General features: G+C 41.7%; 1 protein-coding gene across 7 annotated transcripts in view; it reads left to right on the top strand.

The window, feature by feature from the left end:
• The window catches only part of ppp1r9a (protein phosphatase 1, regulatory subunit 9A), a 354624-nt gene that overhangs the window by 219197 nt on the left and 112140 nt on the right, over nucleotides 1–23287 (top strand). For 6 of the 7 annotated variants that reach the window (XM_041184446.1, XM_041184448.1, XM_041184451.1 and 3 more), the window contains exon 6: nucleotides 11207–11275. The exons of the other annotated variant lie outside the window; for it this stretch is intronic. In XM_041184446.1, coding sequence (XP_041040380.1) covers nucleotides 11207–11275 — 69 coding nt within the window. The remainder of the gene's footprint in view (nucleotides 1–11206; nucleotides 11276–23287) is intronic. 7 annotated transcript variants of the gene reach the window in all.

Genomic DNA, 23287 nt, shown 5'->3' on the forward strand with positions numbered 1-23287 from the left:
AAAGCAGGAAGTTATGCTGAACCTTTATAAAGTCCCTGGTTAGGCCCCAACTATGTGTATTGCATCCAGTTCTGGTTACCACACTTTAGGAAAGATGTGAGGGTCCTTGAAGGGGCACAGAGGAGATTTACTGCAGTTGTTCCAGGGATGAGGAATTTTAACTAAGGTTAGATTGGAGAAGCTGCAGTTGTTCTTGAAGTAAAGGAAATTGAGGGAAGATTTGTTAGAGGTGTACAAGGTTATGACAGGTTTGGATAAGGTAAACTAAGAAAAACTGTTCCCGTTAGTTGATTGTTCAAGGTGTAAGGGACACAGATTTTGAACAAGAGATGCAGGGAGAATGAGAGGAAGAATGTTTTTATGCTGTGAATGGTAAAGACTTGGAACTTGCTGCCCACGAGAGTGATGGAAGCAGAGATGATGAATGATTTCAAAAGGAAACTGCATGGGTATTGAAGGGAAATAAATTTGAAGGCTACAGGAATAGATACAGATAGCTGCTCTGGACTCATTGGGTGGAATGCCTCCTCCTGTGCCATAATTACTCTACTGCTCTAGGGGAACCTCTTTTTGTTGTTTAAATGAAGATCATCATGCTCAAAAACATACAAAAAAAAGCATCTTTGTTCTTGTATGTACCAGTTTTATTAAAGGGAATTAATCAAGTTAGACCAATTAAACAAATGACTTGATACATATTTCCTCATAGTTATATTGAGTCTAGGCTTTTCATGTTTTAGAATATAATTGTACCTTATGAGTTTCCAGAATCACAGAATCTCACAGTGCAGAAGAGGCCCTTCGGCCCATCGAGTCTGCACCGACACGTGACAAGCACCTGAACTACCTACCTAGTCCTACCTAGTCCCATTTACCAGCACTTGGCCCATAGCCTTGAATGTTATGACATGCCAAGTGCTCACCCAGGTACTTTTTAAAGGATGTGAGGCAACCCGCCTCCACCACCATCCCAGGCAGTGCATTCCAGACTGTCACCACCCTCTGGAAAAAGTTTTTCCTCACATCTCCCCTAAACCTCCTGCCCCTCATCTTGAACTTGTGTCCCTTCGTGACTGACCCTTCAACTAAGGGGAAAGCTGCTCCTTATCCACCCTGTCCATGCCCCTCATCATCTTGTACACCTCGATCAGGTCGCCCCTCAGTCTTCTCTACTCCAACGAAAACAACCCAAGTCTATCCAACCTCTCTTCATAACTTAAATGTTTCATCCCAGGCAACATTCTGGTGAATCTCCTCTGCACCCCCTGCAGTGCAATCACACTCTTCCTATAATGTGGCGACCAGAACTGCACACAGTACTCCAGCTGTGGCCTCACTAAGGTTCTATACAACTCCAACATGACCTCCCTACTTTTGTAATCTATGCCTCGATTGATAAAGGCAAGTGTTCCATATTACTTTTTCACCACCTCACTAACATGCCCCTCCGCCTTCAGAGGTCTATGGACACACACGCCAAGATCCCTTTATTCCTCAGAACTTCCTAGTGCCATGCCGTTCATTGAATACTTCCTTGTCAAATTACTCCTTCCAAAGTTTATTACCTCACACTTTTCAGGGTTAAATTCCATCTGCCACTTATCTGCCCATTTGATCATCCCATCTATATCTTTGTGGAGCCCAAGACACTCAACCTCACTGGTAACCACCCAGCCAATCTTTGTGTCATCCGCAAACTTACTAATCCTACCCCCCACAAAGTCATCTATGTCGTTTATATAAATGACGAATAACAGGGGACCCAGCACAGATCCCTGTGGTACACCACTGGACACTGGCTTCCAGTCACTAAAGCAGCTTTCTGTCATCACCCTCTGTCTCGTACAACTAAGCCAATTTTGAATCCACCTTATCAAATTACCATGTGCATTTGCCTCCTTGATAAGTCTCCCATGTGGGACCTTGTCAAAGGCTTTGCTGAAATCCATATAAACATCAACTGCACTACCCTCATGTACACAACTGGTCATCTCCTCAAAAAATTCAATCAAATTTGTTAGGCCGTGCTGACTATCCCTGATCAAACCTTGCCTCTCCAAGTGGAGATAGATTCTCTGCTTCAGAATTTTCTCCAATAGTTTCCCTACCACTGACATGAGACTCACTGGCCTGTGGTTCCCTGGCTTATCTCTACAACCTTTCTTACATAGCAAAACCAAATTAACTGTTCTCCAGTCCTCTGGCACCTCCCCCGTGGCCAGAGAGAAATTAAAAATTTGGGTCAGGTCTCCTCCCTTGCCTCCCCCAGCAGTCTGGGACACAAATCATCCGGACTTGGAGATTTGTCCACTTTTAAGTCTGCCAACACCTCCAATACTTTGTCACTCCCTATATCAATTTGCTTAAGAACCTCACAGTCTCTTCCCCCTGAGTTCCATACCTTCACCCTCATTCTGTTGGGTGAAGACGGATGTGAAGTGTTCATTCAGCACTCTACCGATGTCCTCTGGCTCCACCCATAGATTGCCCCCTTGGTCCCTACTCTTTCCCTGGTTATCCTCTTCCCATTGATATACTTATAGAATATCTTGGAATTTTCCCTACTTTTACCAGCCAGAGCTTTCTCATATCCCCTCTTTGCTCTCCTAATTGTTTTTTTAAGCTCCACCCTGCGCTAATGCATCTGTTGATTTGCTCCCCTTGTACCTGCTGAAAGCCTCTTTTCTTTCTTATTGTATCCTGAATATCTCTGGTCATCCATGGTTCTGTTTGCAGTTATTATTAACAGCTTATGTTGTTTCTTTTACAAAATGTGTGATTTCAATGCAAATTACTGTTTAATGTCGGAAGACATCCTAAGATGCTTTAAAGGAGCGTTATCAAACAAAACTTGACATGGAGCCACATAAGGAGATATTAGGGATGATGACCAAAAGTTTGGCTGAAGAAGTAGTAGTATTGAGTATCTTAAAAGAAGAAAGATGTAGAGATGTTTGTGGTGGGGGGTAAGGGGTGAAATTATAGAGCTTAGGGCTTTGGCAGCTGAAGACACAGTTACCAATGGTGGAACAATTAAAATCGGGGATGCTTAAAAGGTCAGAATTGTAGGGGCATAGATATCTCAGACGGTTGTGTAGCTGGCGGAGGTTATAGAGATATGGAGGGACAAAACCATGGGGCTTTGTTTAACCAGGAGTCAGGTTGGATCAGCGAGCACTGGGGTGATTATTAGATTTTCCCCATCTAAATGTTTTATTATCTCATCTCCTAGCCAATATCCAATATTGTTCCTATCATTAATGTTAGATTAATTAGTATATAGTTTCCTGGAATACTATTAGTCCACCTTTTGAATACAGGAATTACAATTGCTGTCCACCGGCCCTCTGGCACTGTTCCTTTTCTATTGAATTTTTATATATGGAAGTAAGTGCCTTCTCCCTATCTGCAGGCATAATCTATTTGAATGTAGGTTTTATCCTCCTATATGGCTGGAGTATCTCACATCCTTCTGTCTCAGCTGTTATAATACCCCTTGTTTGTTTTAGAAACATAGAAACTAGGAGCAGCAGTAGGCCATTCAGCCCTTTGAGCCTGCTCTGCCATTCATTATGACCATGGCTGATCATCCAACTCAACAGCCTGCTCCCACTTTCTCCCCATACCCTTTGATCCCTTTCTCCCCAAGAGCTATATCTAACACCTTCTTGAAAGCATATAATGTTTTGGTCTAAACTACTTTCTGTGGTAACGAATTCCACAGGCTCACCACTCTCTGGGTGAAGAAATTTCTCCTCATCTCAGTCCTAAATGGTCTACTCCACATCCTCAGACTGTGACTTCTGGTTCTGAACTCGCCCACCATCAGGAACATCCTTCCTGCATGTACCCTGTCGTGTCCTGTTAGAATTTTATAGGTTTCTATGAGATCCCCCCTCATTCTTCTGAACTCCAGCGAATATAATCCTAATCCACTCAATCTCTCCTCATATGCCAGTCCTGCCAACCCAGGAATCAGTCGGGTAAACCTTTGCTGCACTTGCTCTATAGCAAGTACATCCTTACTCAGATAGGGAGACCAAAACTACACACAATATTCCAGGTGTGGTCTCACCAAGGCCCTGTACAATTGCAGCAAGACATCCCTGTTCCTGTACTCGAATCCTCTCGCTATGAAGGCCAACATACTATTTGCCTTCTTTACCACCTGCTGCACCTGCATGCTTACCTTCAGTGACTGATGTACAAGGACACCGAGGTCGCGTTGCACATTCCCCTTTCTCAATTTATAGCCTTTCAGATAATAATCTGCCTTCCTGTTTTTGTTACCAAATTGGATAACCTCACATTTATCCACATTATACTGCATCTGCCATGCATGTGCCCACTCACACAGCTTGTCCGAATCACACTGAAGCATCTCTGCATCCTCCTCACAGCTCAACCTCCCACCCAGCTTTGTGTCATCTGCAAATTTGGAGATATTACATTTAACTCCCTCATCTAAATCATTAATATATGTTGCGAATAACTGGGGTCCCAGCATCGATCCCTGCGGTACCCCACTAGTCACTGCCTGCCATTCGGAAAAAGACCCATTTATTCCTACTCTTTGTTTCCTGCTGCCAACCAGTTTTCTATCCATCTCAACACACTACCCCCAGTCCCATGCACTTTAAATTTATACGCCAATCTCTTATGCGGGACTTTGTTGAAGGCCTTCTGAAAGTCCAAATAAACTACATCCACTGGGTCCCCCTCATCAACTCTACTAGTTACATCCTCGAAAAATTCCAGTAATTTGTCAAGCATGGTTTCCCTTTCATAAATCCATGCTGATTCTGCCACTGTTTTCCACGTGCTCAGCTATTAAATCTTTTATAAAGGACTCTAGAATTTTCCCTTTTGTTATATCCTCTTTCATAGCTTCTTCACTGAAAACTAAGGTAGAGTTTTCAGTATTCCACCATTTTAGTACCATCTGCTATGTTTATTTTGCAGATTCCTTGGCAGCCCTATTCCAATCTTCAATTCTCTTTTTATTACTTATGCGAGTATGATATGGGTTCCGAAACAGAGTCATATTGGACTCAAAATGTTAACTCTGTTTCTCTCTCCACAGATGCTACCAGACCTGCTGAGATTTTCCAGCACTTTCTATTTTTATTCCTTATCCCTGGAATAATATTCATGAACCTTTTCTGCACTCACTCTAATGCCTTCACATCATTGCTAAAGTGTGACACTCAAAACTGGGCACAATACTCCAGTAGAGGCAGAACCAGTATTCTGTGCAAGTTCAACATAACCTCCTTGCTTTTGTACTCTATGCCCCTATTAATAATGCCTAGGATGCTGCAATGCTTTATTAATCATGCTCTGAACCTGTCTTGCCACCTTCAAAGATGTAAGCATATATATGCCCAGGTCCTTCTGCTCCTGTACTCTTTAAAATTGTACCATTATTTTACATTGTCTCTCCATGTTCTTGCTACCAAAATGAATCCCTTCACACTTCTCTGCATTAAATTTCATCTGACATTTGCCTGCCCATTCCATCAATCTGTCTATGTCCTTTTGAAGTATCCTCCTCACTGTTCACAATGCTTCCAAGTCTCATTCATATGCAGATTTTGAAATTGTGCCCAGTACACCAAGGTCTAGGTTATTAATATAACATCAGGAAGACCAATGGTCCTAACACTGACCCCTAAGGAACTCTGCTATAAACCTTCATCTAGTCCAAAAAACATCCATCAGCCACTACTCTGTCTCCTGTCACTCAAACAATTTCATAACCATGTTGCTACTGTTCCTTTTAGTCCATGAATTATAGCTTTGCTCACAAGTCTGTTGTGTGGCACTTTAGCAAATGTCTTTTGGAAGTCCATGTACATCACAACAACAGCTTCACCCTCATCAACTCTCTCTATTAGAGTTAAAAAAAAACTCAAGTAGGTTAGTTGAACACTATTTGCCCATAAATCCATGCTGGCTTTCCTTAAATAACTCACATTTGCCCAAGTGGCTATTAATTTTGCCCCAAATTATTGTTTCTAATAGTTGTTGCGCTTATCTTTCACCATTTTTTGAACAAATGTAACATTTGTAACATATCTTTCAAAATCTATTATTTATGATCACTACTCATTATGTTCTCCCACACTCAATTTGATCCAATTCATATAAGTTACTAAGTCTAGAGTGCTTTCTCCTTTGGGCAGAAAGGTGTCTCGTAAACATTGTAAAATCTTAATACCCTTCTGCTCTTTTCCTCACCTGCTTGTTTATTTGGGAACAGTTGAATTTTCCTTATGATTCTTTATTCTTTTGCTCAGTTCATAGATTTGCTTACATGTTGCTCCCTCCTTTTACCTTTCCACTATTTGGTGGTCTGTAGGATACCCCTGATAGTTTGACCAATCCTTTCCCTCAAACAGATCCTGTTTCTGTTTATGAATTTATGTTCTTTCTTACTATTGCTGTTGCTATTTATGATTATACAGGTTTTTCACCCCCTCCTTGTTTTCTTTTGTGTTATAAGTGCATTATACTAAATTTAACTGCCAATCCTGTACCGCCTGTAACAATGTTAACATTTAGTTCTATTATATTTGTTTCCTCACTTCTAAATATTGGACTTGGTCGCACCTGCTTTTTGGACGTTCCAAATTGGCATCCACAGTGCACAGGAATGCTATTAATGTGAAATACATGGACCTATATTGACAGGTACGCACATGCTAATTGCTTTAATGACCACCAGCATCTTGCAGAGCAGGCAGATCATGATGTCAATCAACAGCTGATTTGCTGCCAGAGTATGCCATCTCTCAATCTTATGTAGCTGAACACGATATTAAGTAGCATGGAGACCTTCCTGGAGGCACTATTTTTAAAGGAATCATCAAGCACTTAACAGATTAATTGTTGGTTTGTTTTTTTCTTGCTATTACTGCAATTTACACATTTTGGATGCTTTAAGTCGTTAAAAGTTTCATTAGTTTATAGGAAGTGGCGTTGCAGGTACTGACGTACTTTTCTCCTGAGTTCAAGGCTTCTGTATAATTAATTGCTCCCACATGGGTGAACTAGTTGGCCTTCCTTCCAGCATTCAGTATGACTGGGAAAATAAGCAGAGGTCACACAGAGCAGGAGAAGATGCTAGAAGAGGGTGGAGGAAGAGGGGGAGAAGAACTGTCTGCAGGATGCCATTTCTGAAGCATGCATTGAGGGAGCCTCCTACCTGAATTTCAGCAACAACTAATGTTTAAAGATGCCTCTACTTCACTGAAGCGGTTGCCACTGAAATTTGGCAACTGCTGGAGCCACAACTCCAACCTCAGAACAGTGCAAGGATTGCATTGTCAGTGGCTGTCAAGGTGACGGTGGTTTGAATTTTTGTGTGTCTGGATCCTTCCAGGCTGCTGGAGAAATTAGCAATATCTTGCAGTTTACGATGAACTGCTGCATAGGGGAGTTCACTGAGTCTCTTTATGAAGAGGGAGATAATTCTCTCCTGTAGGAGAGAAGCAGGCAGAGCAAGAATGAGGATTTGCAAGGAATGCAGGCTTCCAGTGGTGCACAGTGCTATTGACTGCACACATGTTGCTTTGCGTATATCTCATTTCAAGTCTGTCTTCATGCAGGTCAATGCCAAGTATCCTGGTGGTAGTCACGTTGTCCTCATTCTACAGCAGTCCACTGTCACTTGTTTTTCAACCACTGTGGCTAATCAGAGTTTGGCTACTGGGCAACGAGGGATATCTGCTAGGGAAGTTGCACATGATTATGGTCCTCAATCCACGCAAACGTAGGCATACAATGTGAGTCATGCTGCCGCCGCACAAAATCTGATGGAGTAGGTTATTAGTGTCCTGAAGCAATGATTCCACTGATACACCACTGTGGGGGAGCCTTACTGTACTCAGCTCAGCAGGTCTCGAGATTTGTTGTGGTATGTGGGATGATGCTCACTCTGGCCATCATGAGGAAACAACCCTTGTCACCAGCTATCAGGCAGGAAATGAATGAAGGAGGGGGTGGGAGCTATATAAAAAAAAATTCTGCCCAGGCTTGATTCACATGTGATACCAATAACCTAAACCTCAATGTCCCATTTACTAACTATCGCACTTCTCTTTTTAACTTCCTTTCCCTGTCACTAACCATCACGCCTTGCAAATATAAAAGCCAGTACTAAATACACATTGCATTTCCAATTTTTTTTCTATAAGCAAAATGCTGTAGATGCTGGAAATCTGAAATAAAATCCAAAAATTCTGCAAATACTCAACAGGTCTGGTAGAATCTGTGGCGAGAGTAACAGAGTTGACGTTTTGGGTTGCGACAGCATTTGTTGCCCCATCCCTCATTGCCATTGAGAAGATTATGGTCGGGCGCTTTCTTGAATTGATGTTCATGTGGTTTGGGAAGTGAGTTCCAGTGAGGTTTTTGACCCAGTAATAGTGAAGGAACAGCAACATAGTTGCAAGTCAGGATGGTGCATGGCTTATGGGGGTGCTCGCAGGCTGTGGCGTTCCCTCCAGTTGGTAGAGGTCACATGTTTGGAAGGTGTCGTTGAAGGAGACTTGGTATGTTGCTGTAGTGCATCTTGTATATGGTACTGCTGCCACTGTGCGCCAGTGGTGAACAGAGTGAATGTTTAAGGTGGTAGATGGGGTGCCAATCAAGCAGGATGCTTTGTCCAGGATGGTGCTGAATTTCATGAGTGACGTTGGTGCTGCTCTCATCCAGGCAATTGGAGAATATTCCATCACATTCCTAACTTGTGCCTTGCAGATGGTGGAGAGCTTTTGGGGAGTCAGGAGGTGAGTTACTTGCTGCAGAATTCCCACCTGATATGCTCTTGAAAGCAGAGTGTTTATATGGTTAGTGCAGTTCAGTTTCTGGTCAGTGGTAACCCCCAGGATGTGCATGGTCGGAGATTCATCAATAATAATGCTGTTGATTGTCATGGGGAGACAGTTAGATTCTCTTTTTCTGGAGATGGTTCTGCCTGGCATTCGTGTGGTACCATTGTTACTTGCCGTTTCTCAGCCCAAGCATGAATGTTGCTGCATATGGGCATGGATGTTATTGGTACCTTAGGAGTTGTGAATGGTATTAAACACTGTGCAATCATAGCAAACATCCCCATTCCTGACCTGATGATGGAGGGAAGGTCATTGATAAATGAGCTGGTTAAGCCTAGGATACTACCCTGAGGAACTCCTGCAGCAATGTCCTGGGACTCTGAGGATTGACAACCACAACCATGTTCTATTTATGACTCCAACCAGTGGAGAGTTTCCCCCCTATTCCCACTGACTTCAGTTTTGTTGGGGCTCTTAGATGCCACACTCTGTCAAATGCTCCCGTGATATCAAGGACAGTAACTCTCACCTCATCTCTGGAATTCAGCTCTTTTGTCCAAGGCTGTAATGAGGCCAGGAGCCAAGTGGTCCTGGCAAAATTCAAACTGAGCAATACCTGAACAGGTGGTTGATGTAAAATTGAGTGATTGTATGCATTTAACTTCACTGTCATCCTGTTCTTCCCTCATTGCCTCGGCATTTTTAAGTATCTGAAATGAAAAAGGTACAGGGACTGTGGTGAGGGTAGTGGAGAAAATAAGGAGTGTATACCATCTGTAGCTTGTAAATCAGAAGAGCTTGAACAGTAAGGGAGAAGTGAAACATGAGGAGGGCGATTAAGTAGAGGATACCATTGTCTTCAGTGGATTTAGCCTTGTCAGTGGCCATGGCCTCAGCAATGTCCTGCCCTATAATGGCCAAGTGTTCCCTTCATGGGGGACGGAACATGCTGCCGCATCTCTCCTCCATTGGCCTGTTACTGCTGTCTCCAGTTGTGCGCCCCCTTCTGCAAGGAAAAAAGAGAAGTGTGTCAGTGAATGTTGTGCAGTCTTTGTGGGTGATGTGACTGTCATGGTTGAATTGCTGCTAATGTGTGCAACCTGAGATGCGTGTGCGCAACTTGCAACAGTTCAAAGTGAGTGAGGTAAAGCATATGAGGGTTGAGGTCTGAATAATAGAGATTGTTGGTAGATGAGTGATAGAAATGGAGTTAATTGAGCAGCGGCTGAGACGAGTGAGTGGTTGTTCAGGTATGACATTTAAAAATGCATTCACTATTGATCAATCATGTGAGATCATGAAACTACTTCTAGGTCTGCACCCATGTCCTTTGGGCTATATCCCTGGCATTGACCTTTGTGGCTGTTTGTTTCTGCTGCCTTCCATTGATGTGGCTGGAGAGTTTCTTACCCTCTTGAGGATACGCTACCCTCCTTTCCACTTCTTCCGCCAAGATCTTCAGTCCAGTGTTTGAAAACCTGGAAGTCATTCTTCACTCTTTTCCAGGTCACATTTCCTTGTAGAATGAACCCCAGCATCTGATGCAAACACAATGCGTTTCCCCATTAGGAGGTGCAGACTAGCTTTAATTAGTGCAAGGCAGTACCAATATTGGGACCCTGCTGATACATGCAGCCAATAAACAGTGTAGAAAGCGCTGGCTGCATGCTGAAATTATTAACACGGGCAAGCAGCACAAACGGATACAGGTTAATTGTGCATTGGGATCCCTGTGCCTATTTTTTGGGTGGGGGGGGTGGGGTGGCTAACCAATTTAAGCGCAACTTTCTCCAATTGTCCTGTTGTGTTGTTCTGTACATTGGTATGCAGACAATTTAATATGCTGTTATTTTTCATTACTATTGCTTTATTTTTGAGCATTATTCTATTATTACTTCCTGGAGTAATTCCTGTTTCTTGAATATTTACCTATAACTCTCTTTTGTACTTTAACCTTCATTCTCGTCCCTTTTTCTTACCTTTGTGTTACTATTAGTTCTACATGATCTCTCTCTTTTTCTAGTTTAAGGACCTTTTACAGTCCTATTTATGGTTTTTGCTAGAATGTTGGCCCTCGCCCCTTTCAGGTGCTGTCCATTCTAGCAATACAGCTCTGTCCTATCAGGTGCCATTTTCTGTGAACTTACAGCACACATACAGCCGCAAATTCATTTCAAACCTAATTGGGATGTGCTTCTCCACTCAAAATTAAGGTTGATTTTCATGGTGCCTTTATCAATACTGAGCCAATACATTGAATAGGCATTAATCTGTTTATATCTATAGCTGTAGATAGCTATATTCGGCTTAATTATGAAAGTTTTATGTAGCTGAAATTCTTCTATTATCTGTTGTCAACCATCTTATAGAACACTGAGCATGAATTTCGTGGAACCAGAAGGAATCGCAACAGTAACAACAATTGTTCCTTTCAGAAGGTTTGTTATTTTGCAGGAAATCTGATTTTGTATATCTGTTGTTTGCCAACATGACTAACTACTACTCACCAGCATGTAGTTTGTGCAATGCATTTTAACATTTCATTGTTAGCTTGAAAATCTATATGTAGGGGCTACTTGTTAAGACTGTTATGAATTATTATTTCTTCATTTGTGTTCAAAATATAACTTCTCTTTTCTTGCAGAGTACATTCCTTGATGGTAGGTACTCATGTCTTTTAGGGAGGTCATCATTTTGGCTATTTTTCAGTGTAAATGTTGAAAGTAGGAAACCTGATTCTAATATTTTAACATTTATAAAGGCAAAACTATTGATATTTGCAATATATATAATACTTTTGAGTGTTGAGCATTTTTTTGAAGCTGTCGAACTATGAAATTTGTTTTATTTAAAATCATTTGTTTAGTTGTTCTCTGCTTACCATGGATAAAGGCAACATGCAAAAGAGGAAAATAAAGAAGCGCTTACCTCTCTGATTTTTCCAGCTAAAACCATGTGACTTCCCTGCTATGCTCCTATATACAGTGCCTGTGTGTTACAACTTTCAATGTTCTTGCTCTGTTGTCTGCATCGCTTATATTTATACAGCTTAAATAAGATAGTGCTGTTTCTATTTTTGCCTCTTGGCCTTGAAATATTTTTATAAAGAGCTTGAAAAGGTGCTTACATGAAGGCATTTTTTCCCACCTTAAAGTTCACAGCACTCTTGAATTTTAGTTTCTTCATCATGAGACTTTTTTTTAGTGACATCCACAGGCCTGTTTTAGCTTATTTCTTAATAATTGTAAGTTTTTAGTTATTTCACAGAGCAGCATGTCTACTGAGTCTTTGATTAGAAATATTGGTCTTGTCAGTACAGCTTGGAGGTTAATACTTGTAATCTTGTTGCAATCTTCCTTCCATATTTTAAATTCCCTCCTAAACTCATAAAAATCACAACAATATTTTGCATCTACATGGCATTGGACTCGTGGGGGCCTCGAGCAGAGACTAAGGACCCTCCACCCTTCTACCTGCACTTTAGATGACTTAATTTACTAATTTGTTTGGAAAAGGGCTTCCACATAAAAAAAGAGCAAAATGCAAAGAAATTTAGTATTTTTTTTAGCAATTGGAACATAACATTCACCCCAGGTCCTTAGAAATTGATGCTTCTTACTTGCAAAATTGTCAGTTATTTTAAAGTTCAACTTGCACTAAACATCATGCTCAATGCACATCTCAGTCAGATGTTCAGACTTTCTTATGACATTGTTGAACACAAATGTTTGTGATATACTTGATGCCACAGTTACAGGCATAATGAAAAAGAACTGTAGATTCAACAAATTATAGTTGAACATCCCTAGCAGTGAGATGTCACCAATTTTTAGATTCAAGTGTTTGCAACTTTCACTTAAGGTTTTCACGTTTATGGCCATCCCCATTTCTTTGATGCTGTAAACAAACTGTAGAAGAATTATAGCTGAGAAAATTGTTTACTCAGGCTGGTTACAGCTGTATCAACTAATGGAAGAAAACAATCTTGCTCAAATCTGTCCCCTGAACTTTTTCCGATATCACCTGAACATTCATACTTAAATGTTGTTTTTTCCCTTGGCTTCCTTTTTCAAGAAGTGTTAACTTAATATCCAACTAAGTCTACAATTTCCTGAGCTGAAACATGAGCTGATTAAAAACGTATTTTTGCTATAATCTTGCAAAAATTTAAACACTGCATGAATTTCAGTTTTTAGGGGATTCGTCTATGTTAGGACCAGATGGTAGTCTGATCGTGCTATTGATTTGCAACCAAACATCATACCATACATCAAGACATTCAGGCATTGGTTCATTTTGAATAACTTTACTGGGGTAATGAACAATTTCTTGTTTTGCAAGTCATCCCAAGTGTTCTCTTAATATGGGGCCAAATTTTCTTCAATTTGACCAATGGAAGTTTCCATTATGACATTTAGGTTTTTCTATAGTTCTGCAAAACCAGGCCAAATGACAAACAATGCAACTGAGTCTTGTTAGAACAAACATCCAGTAATTCTTTTCCATTGTTAATAATTCCATGTTGATATTCTGGGTTGTTTTATTGCCACTGGTCTTACCTTTCAAGTTCTGCCACACTTTCATGTGCTGCAACTGTGCCAATGAATGTTCATGCTTTTTCAGAGTAAATTACAGGTGTTTCCACACACTGAGGATGTGCTATGTTTAAGTAATGCTACTTCATGTTCCGTACACCTCATTCTAACTGGTATTTGACCAAAATTTTGCTTTAGAATGCAAATGTGCCCAAAAACCAGAATCTAAAACAACATTTATCCTTCAAAAGATTAATTATTTGAAATTTTCATCACAATTTAGTAAATAATTTAAGGTTTTCCTTTTGCATTATGTACAGTAGAACCTTAATTATTCACATTCTCATTATTCACCAGAAGTCAGAGCTGCCAATATTTTCATTTTCACCACTCACTTTAGTTTTCTGTTCCCATATTCAAATGTACATATGCTGGAGCAACTGAATTGCCAACGGAAGCTCATCCATGATCTTAGGTGCCAGACTCGCACCAAACCTGAGATCTGATGAAAAACAATCATCCCTTTTTCCTTTTTCTTACTCCAACTACAGATGTAAACAATAAGGGGAGCACCTCCAGTGATTTTTGTCAGCGCTCTCCACAGCACTGATCTTAGCAGAGGTGACAATTTTTAAATCAATAGAGATCCTACCTTTTTAAATAACCTGCTGTGCTTAGATAATAAATGTAAAGCACTCATTTTGCTAATTAGCACAATGGGAAAACTTTAAATTACCAGAGCAGATTATCTTGCTGGCAGAAATAAAACATAAGGAAAGTTATTTTGCAGAGGCTGACAGGTGAGGAGAGGCAACACATTCAAAATTCAACACCACAATCAGCTGTAATTGGAATTGAGAGACTTTTGATTTTCTGACTTTTTATTACCCATGCAGTGTGTGGCAGGGGCAAGGTTTGACCGTCTCCCTTCATTATGTAGATAATAGAAGTTTCTAGAAGTTAACTTGTTAAGAGAGAGAATAGATGAAGCAGTGGCTTAATTCACTTTCATTCTATGTTTGGATTTGCCTTCCATCGACATTTTGTTTGCTCAGTCATATTCTCTCCCTTGCATGTGCTATCTCTCTTTCCACTCCCTCCCCACCCTTTCCCCTCCTGCTCTTTTCACTGTAGGTGGACATCCACTCATAGTTCAAAAATATCCATAGTGCAGTACAGATTGACAACCTCACTGGTGCCCATAAGAATAGATAATGAAGAAAAGAACAAGCAGTGCAGCAATATGGGTGTGCTTCTGAGGTTAATAACTGATGGACAATCATTTTCAAAGAGACTTCAGTCTTAGCCAAATCTGCATTTTGCACTTGTATTCAAATACAAAGGGCAGAATCGTCCCAGAATTGCACTAAGTGTGGTAGTGGGCATTGGAAAAAAGACGTTTTACCTACCGGCATTGGCAGATTTTCATGCTGTATTGTCCACTTTCCACCTCATTAATTATGCAACCACAGGAAACGCGCCATCTTGCTGGCGGGCAACCGCCACACCTTTACCTCACCATTTCCTCACTTCAGGTGCCATATCTAAATTGCAGCTGCACACACAGTTCTTAATGCTGGGAGTCCAGGACAGTTCCAGTGAAAACATGGCCCTGAAAACCAAGAAGAGTTCAGTGATCCATCACTGAAGGCCTGCCGTAATGTACTGCACCCTCACTCTGGCCACAGGAGGTCAAGCAATCTCACCACCCTGGCTTGGGAGGTGGTGGTAGTGGTGGTCAGTGCCAACGCTGCACAGAAGAGGTTGGCCATTCAGTGCAGAAAGAGAATGAATGATCTCATCCGTGCTGCCAGGATAAGGTAATCATCTTGTCAGTCTAAACTCACAAGGACATTGCGCATTCACTGGCACCTCATTCACTGCCAGCTCAAGAGATATCATCACTCATTCTGTCACACATGCCCTCACATTTCCATCTGGCCTCATCTCCTCTGGAGACTGTGTCCTTAGCCCTCACCATCTTGAGGCCACTTGTACAGATCAACATGTGCTCCCACACACACCCTGGGATAGCCCCCTTCTTCAGTACAGCTCTCGCCCATTGAAAAATCACCCCCGCCTTATGGCTGGCCTGGTAGGTAGAGACCTGCCTGTGAGTCCCCACTAAAAGTGATGTGGTGCTGGCTGCAAAGCCTGCCGTTGATGACCATGAGTGCTGCCCGAAGCAGGTAGACAAACAAACTTCGAAGTCCTGCAGCTCGCCAGGTCTGCGTCACTTATGTACGATTGCGAAACACGTCGTCATGCCAATGTGCCCAGATGATGCAGTGTGGGGGGTGATTCCAGCAAACAGGGGTTATTATGAAATGCTAAAGATTTAAATTGGGCTTCTGGCGTGCAGCAGCGGGAAATGCGGTTCACTGGTGGAGCAGACGATTGCAAACTGCTTTCCTGACTGTGTAAAACCAATTTTTGGCCTTCTTGCCATATTGTCTGATCACGCTGCCAAACATGCCCACCGCTAGCAGGAGTGGACAATTCCAGCCTAATAATTCAGTAACAACAGGCTATAGGTAATTCATTAGGCTTGTCAGCTAAAAAAATAGTATTTTATGACCACAGATGTTGGGTTTTAATGGGAACAGTTTTAATTTATATTGCTAACTGGTGACAGATTTAAATACAATCCAAACACATCATGCAACTGTCAATCATGTTGACTTGATTCCAGCAGCAAGTGAAATTGATCATCTTCATAATACGTTGCAACATTCATACTTCAACGTTGCTGTTGTTGAATTGGCACTAATAACTTGAATTTATATCGCACCTTTAATGTCATAAAACATTTTTTAATTCATTCATGGGATGTGGGCTTCGCTGGCTGGGCCAACCTTTATTGCCCATCCCTAGTTGCCCTTGGGAAGGTGGTGGTGAGCTGCTTTCTTGAATCACTGCAGTCCATGTGGTGTTGGTGCATCCACAGTGCTGTTCGGAAAGGAGTTCCAGGATTTTGACCAAGCAACTGTGAAGGAAAGACGATATATTTACAAGTCAGGATAGTGAGTGACTTGGAGGGGAACTTCCAGGTGATGGTGTTCCCATCTATCTGATGCCCTTGTCCTTCTAGTTGTCATGGGTTTGGAAGGTGCTGTCGAAGGAGACTTGGTGAATTCCTGCAGTGCATCTTGTAGATGGTACACACTGCTGCTACTGTGCGTTGGTGATAGAGAGAGTGAATGTTTGTGGATGTGGTGCCAATCAAGCGGACTGCTTTGTCCTGGATAGTGTCAAGCCTTTTGAGTATTGTGGGAGCTGCACTCATCCAGGCAAGTGGGGAGTATCCCATCAGATTCCTGACTTGTGCCTTGTAGATTGTGGACAGCCTTTGGGGAGTCAGGAGGTAAGTTATCATCGCACAACCCCTAGCCTCTGACCTGCCCTTGTAGCCACAGTATTTATGTGGCCAGTCCAGTTCAGTTTCTGGTCAATGGTAAACCCCCCCCCCCACCCACGATGTTGATTGTGGGGCATTCAGTGATGGTAATGCCATTGTACATCAAGGGGCGATGGTTAGCTTCTCTCTTGGAGATTGTCATTGCCTGGCACTTGTGTGGCACGAATGATACTTGCCACTTGTCAGCCCAAGCCTAGATATTGTCCAGATTTTGCTACATTTGGACATGGACTGCTTCAGTATCTCAGGAGTTGCGAATGATGCTGAACTTTGTGCAATCATCAGCACTTCCCACTTCTGACTTTATGATGGAAGGAAGGTCATCTCAAGCTGCTTCACCAGAGTTATTATCAAACCAGCTTTGAAACTGAGCTACGTAAGGAGAAATTAGAACAGGTGAAGTCGTAGTCAGAATCGGTTTAAGGTTTAAAGAACCATCTTAAAGGACGAAAGAGATAGAGACATGCAAACGTTTGGTAAGTCTGGAGTTTCAGTGCCTTAGCAACTGAATGCACAATGACCAATGTTGGAGAGATTAAAATTGGGGTTGCACAAGAGGCAAGAATCAGAGGAGTTCAGAGATCTCGGGTGGAGTGCGGAAGAGTTGAGGATGAGAATTTTGAAATTAAATTGCTGGACTGGGAGTCAATTTAGGTTAGTGAGCACATAGCTGATGGGTGAATGGCATTCTACAGGCAGTAGAGTTTCGTGTGAGCTCATGCTTCCGGAGGGTGCAAGGTGGGAGGTTGACCAGGAGAGCATTGGAATAGTCTGATAGAGGCTGTGGATGGGTCAAGAGAAGTGATGGAGAGGTACAGCTGTGTGTCATCAGCTTATGCATGAGATAAACACATTTTGTTATTATATATTATATCACACCTTTAATGTAAGAAAATGTCCCAAGGCACTGAATAATATATTATTAGAGAGGATGTTTTTATTCCTCCAGTATTTCTGGCAAACTTTAAATGGTCTGACTTGTTTTTAAAGTTAATTGGTGATCCAAAAGTATGCAAAATCCTTCATTTTACTAGAAAACTAGATCTTTCAATGTATAAACAATCAAACAACTAGGATATCTAGGACACACAGCCTTTTTTACTTTAGACAAACTTATTCTTTAAAAAGTATTTGTTGACTTGCCCTAAAGTGTTTAAAACCTGTCTGCCATAGAAGTTTAACTTGATATTGGGAATTGGCTACACATCTAACTAAAAAATCATATTTTGGCATGTCTGAGTCTTTTCCATTGTCTCTTCAAACCTTTGTATTGATACCTCTGGAATCCTGTCAAGATCTACCTTTGCCCTCCTTTCTCATCTACATCATGCCCTTGGTGACATCCTCCAAAGATATGAGGTCATCTTCCACATGTACGGTGATGAAACTCAGTTCTACCCCTCCTTCGCCTCTCATACCTCATCCATTGCCTTTGCAGTCTACTTGTCCAGTATCAAATCTTCAATGAAGCACAATATCTTCCGGGTAAAACTTTGTAAAGCTAAAGCAATCATCTCTAACATTCTTTAAATATGGTACTTTTGTCACTGACTTTATCTCGCTCCTTGAACACTGTCTCAGGTTAAACCAAACTGTTTTCAGTCTTGGGTTCCTATGTGACCTTGAGCTGAGCTTCCAAGTTAATATCGTTTTCATCAAAAGGACTGCTTACTTCCATTTCTGTAACATCACTTGCTTCTATTGCTGAAACTCTCAACTCTGCCATTATCAGCTACATTCTCAACTATTGCAATACTTTCCTAGCTTCCTTTCTGCCTCCACGTTCTGCAAATTTTTGCTTAGCCAAAACTCATTTGGCTGTATCCTATCCTGTAGCAGGTTCTATTCACTCACTATACTGGTCCTTGTACTGCTTTCCTGACCCCTAGATGTCCAATGCCTCCAATTAAAATTTTCATTCTGGTGTTTAATCCCTTTCAGAGCCTTGCCCTATCTTGGAAACCTTCTGCAGCCCTCTAGTCTCCCCTGGAATTCTCTGTTCTTACGATTCTGATGCCTTTCACCTCACCATTGAAAGGTGTGAGGGGATCTATATTTTTACACTTAATTTGTATGCTTTTGAGGCAGACTTACTTCAAAACAGAAGCTGAATTGAAAATGAAACTGAAAGGGAAGCAGAAAAGGTAAACCTAGAAATGAAACTGAACTTCCCAGTTTTTAAGGAAGCCAAAAAACAAGCAGGTTGGAAAATCGAAACTGAAACCTTTTTGAAAGATATAAAAGGACACAAATCAGTCCATGCTGTGCTGTAGCAGTTGTTGAGTCCACTGGAGCAGAACAGACAAGCTGAAGAAGACTCAAGCATAAGAGGCTAGACCCAGAAGCTGGGAATAAGCTAGAGAGTAAATTGCTGCAGCTGCTTCTGCTACTTGAAGATAACATTGGTGGACCTAAGTCATCCAGACTGAGTTGAGCAGTTCTGCAGGCGTGTGTCCTTTGTGGTGAAGACTGTGTGCTCAGAACTTAGGTTGGTTGTGCGCCGCCGTCGGCTAGGGATCAGACGAGCTCATAGAAGGATCAGAGCTGAAATTTCTCATAAGGAAGACAGTTTGAAGGACTTTACGACTCACTGTGATCACTAAAATTCTGAGTTGTGGACTGCCGAACCAGTTCATAAGACCTGTGTTAGTTGTATCTGCCATTTAATGTGAAATTTATAGTTTCTATTTGACTACAGTTTAAGTGTTAATTCATGTTTATCATGTTAATTCTGGACGTTAGATTATAGAATCTGCAATATTTAGTTATCTGTTTTGTTGACTCTTGTACAGTTAAAATTCTTTTCTTATAAATGGTGGATGGAATCTTGTGGCTTCATTCTTTTAGCAAAAAACTGAGATTTTGAATTTTGTCTACTTTTTAAAAAAAAAGTTACTGGTCTCTGCTGAGATCATAGCAAAGGTATGTCTTCAACTGTCTAGGCCTAATGTTCTGGAATTCCCTCCTTAAAAATCTGCCTCTCCATTTCCCTCTCTTCCTTTAAAATCTTCCTTAAAACTTACCTGCTTGGCCAAACATTTAATATTTCCTTCTTTGTCTCAGTGCCCACTCTTGTGTGATTAAGCCTTGAAGTGCTTTGAGATATTTTCTCTGTTAAAGGCACTGTATAAATGCAAATTACCATTATTCATTTTGATATTGCCAAAACATTGTGTTAAAAAGAAAACAATGGTGGAACTTCTCTTTAAATAGCCTTCTTGCATCCCATGTTTTGATTTCTTGAACTACAGATGCTATTCCTGATGGTTGAGATCAGATAAGATGCAGAGCACTGATGTGATTGCATAAGTATTACTAAACAACTCAGCTAACCCACAGTAAGCCACTCTGAATTTTAGAGACTGGATAGGTTTATGATGTATATACTCGTGTAAAAGTCAATCTCGAGTAAAAGTTGATTTTTGGCCTAAAAACCATAGTTTTTTATATACATCATGTAAAAGTCAACCTTACTTTTTTCAGGGTTCAAAGTCCAAAAATTTCGGAACCAAAGTATAATCCGCACAGTCACATCAAAAACTCAATTCGTTATTAATTTAAAAAGTTAGACCGACCATATTTCTTCCAGTTCCTACTTGTCAATTAAGGCAGGAGGAATATAGATTAATTTTGATTTTTGGTGAGAGAAACTGACATATCAGAGAAGAGTGATAAACAGTGCATTTGTAAACAGAATGCAGGGATAACTTCCAGAGTGAACTTTAAATAAATGAATGCCCAGGTCTTGTGTCCTCAATCATCGCCCTTCGCCTTCAAGGGGAGGCTCAGGCTGTTATGAATGCCAACTCAGTGCAATCCTGTTGTACCAAGCCTATGTCAAGGGCTGGGAGCCATCGGCGTAATATTTTCCAACGACATAACTCTTCCCTTTCGTTTCCTTCCTCTCCTGGTATGGAGGCTCCTTAATAGAAACACAGAGGGAGAGAAGGAGCTGGAATTTTGCGGAGTTGTGGAGACTCTATGGACCTTTAAAAATGGCGGACAAGACCCTGATCCAATGTCCCAGCCACATTTTCATCAGTAAGGGACAGTGTGTGAATTACACGTGGAGAAACCTGAACTCAGCAGGGCCATTTAAATCAGTACAGTTAAACAGACCCCAGTTTTTGCTATAGCAAGAATAATATTCTGCAGTGTGGGAGTCACAAACCTATGGCAGAGATGTAAATGCTCTTGAAGGGGGGATAAGGTATGTAGAACCATCAAGCTGTCAACTTAATTAAACCCCCAACCTTCAAAAAAAATATTTAAAAACCGCCTGTCTGTGTCAGTGAGAGTTGGAAAACACCTGTTCTAGCAGTTGCAATAGGGATTTGTTGACGTTATCCTAAGGGTTATCATTATATCATTACTAATGGTTGTCTGCTTTCCATAATCTACAATTATCCCAGCAGCAGGGTTGTAAGTCTACAGTTTGATGGAGAGCTCAGAGGATATTAAAGGAATAGCTGTCTTGGTGTGAGGTTAAGGATACAAGGTTTACAAGAATGTTGCCAGGGTTAGCAAAGAGTAGCTATGAGGAGAGATTGGATAGGTTGAGGTTATTTTCCTTCGAACAAAGAAGGCTGAGAGATGACTTGATTGAGGTGTACAAAATTATGGGGGGAATAGATAGAGTGGACAGGATAAAATTGTTTCCCTTGGTGGAGAATTCTAGAACCAGGGGACATAGATTCAAGATAAGTGGCAAAAGGTGTACGGGGGACATGAGGAAGAACTTTTTTACGCAGAGGGTGTCTGAAATTCGCTGCCCAAGTTGGTAGAGGCAGAAACTTTAAACTCTTTTACAAAGTACCTGGATCTGCACCTAAAGTGCTGTAAGCTGCAGGGCTATGGGCTGGGTGCAGGAAGCTGGGATTAGAAAGGGCACCTGGGTGTCCTTGGGCTGGCACAGACAAGATGAGCCGAATGGCCTCCTTCTGTGCTGGGTAACTTTTCCATGGTTCTAAGTCTGTTTTTGTAAAGGGTTTATATGTATATTAAGAAATGTGAACAGGCCCAAGAGTTCCAGTGCATGCATGGATTGCAGCAGAGTGATAGGCCACACATGCTGGGTTTTCAGCATTCTTTTGACAGCTGCAGGGATCAGGCAGTGCGCCTGCATGATGTGAAGACAACAATCATGGGACCCAGTTTGGTGCCATAACAAGGTGAGTCCTGGGACAAACAGACCACCAGGGAAGGAACCATTGGGAGGACAGCACTGGGGAGAGAAACAAATGGGTATTGGAAGGCTGAAGAGGAGGCTTTGGGCAGTGAAGTATTGCTGTTGGCAGTCTCCAGGTAGTGAGGGATCGGGAGAAGCCCTGGAGAGCTGAAGAGACAACAAAAGGTCTGTAACTTTGTGCTGAGGGCCACAGGGACAAAGATAAATCTTTGGAGCAATGGTGTTCTGCTCAGTGCAGCTGAAGAGCTGGATTTGTGTCCATGAGGTGGTGCTGAAAGCCAGTGGAACATAGTTTCAGGAGAAGAGGTTAAACCATCAGAAAGTGAGCAGTTGCTGAGGCAGTCCGAGTCGGAGTGAGTTTTGGAGGGAATTCTGAGGCTAATTCTTTGAAAGTGAAGTCTTGAAATCCTCCGTGAGAGAGGCAGAGGTTTAACAAGATTGTGTAACTCACAGTGGATACTGATGTTCAGGTGGGTTGCTGAGAAATCCAGGGGATCTGTCTATGTCACATCAGTCATTTAATGTGCATTGTGGTGTGTTTGACCACAGTGTGCCTGCTAATTAAATGTTAATTCTGACTGTTAGAGTATAAGATAGATTTTGTAAATTGTTTTACTTTTCTGACTTTGTATAGTAAAGTTTATTTTGTTTGTTTAAAACTGTGGCACCTTGTCCACTTTAAATAAAAAGTTACTGGTCCATAATAGGATTTTAATATGAGCTGTAATATATATTTAGATCTTCATTTTATTTCATCTCACCATGGCTCCTGAGGTTGCCCAGGATAGGTACTGGGTGAGTTGGCATGGAAGATGTAAGGGCAAATGATGGTGGATGGGGGGGCATGAGTTGGCATAGTTATAAGGAGCCATGGCGATGGATGGGGGACTTGAGTTGGCATGGAAGGCATAGGGGCCTTGGGGTGGGTGGGGGTCATGTGCTGGCATGAATGGGGCATGAGTGGGGTGATGATGGGGTGTGAGTGGTGAGGGTTAGTGGGCCTAATACTAAGCAAAACAACTGTGACAAAGACCCAGAGAACCAAGGTAGACCTTTTAAACAGTCCCTCAGCACTCAGCAGCCACTGTGGCCGCCTCCAATCTGCAACTGGTGGTGGAGGGCCTGACTCCATCCCATAGCCCAGAGCAAAAAAATCACGCCATTCAGAGCACTTTATCCCGAGGTGGGCACGCCAAGCTGGAAAATTTCCCAACTTGAGCTACCCGCCTCTCATGAGCAAAAATCCAGCCCAATAAGTGGCTGATGCCACTTCCTCCATCACCTTGTGGAGCTTTTGAAAGCCATATTA

This window comes from Carcharodon carcharias, chromosome 3 (assembly GCF_017639515.1).
Source record: "Carcharodon carcharias isolate sCarCar2 chromosome 3, sCarCar2.pri, whole genome shotgun sequence".
In the NCBI taxonomy this organism is placed as follows: Eukaryota; Metazoa; Chordata; class Chondrichthyes; order Lamniformes; family Lamnidae; genus Carcharodon; species Carcharodon carcharias.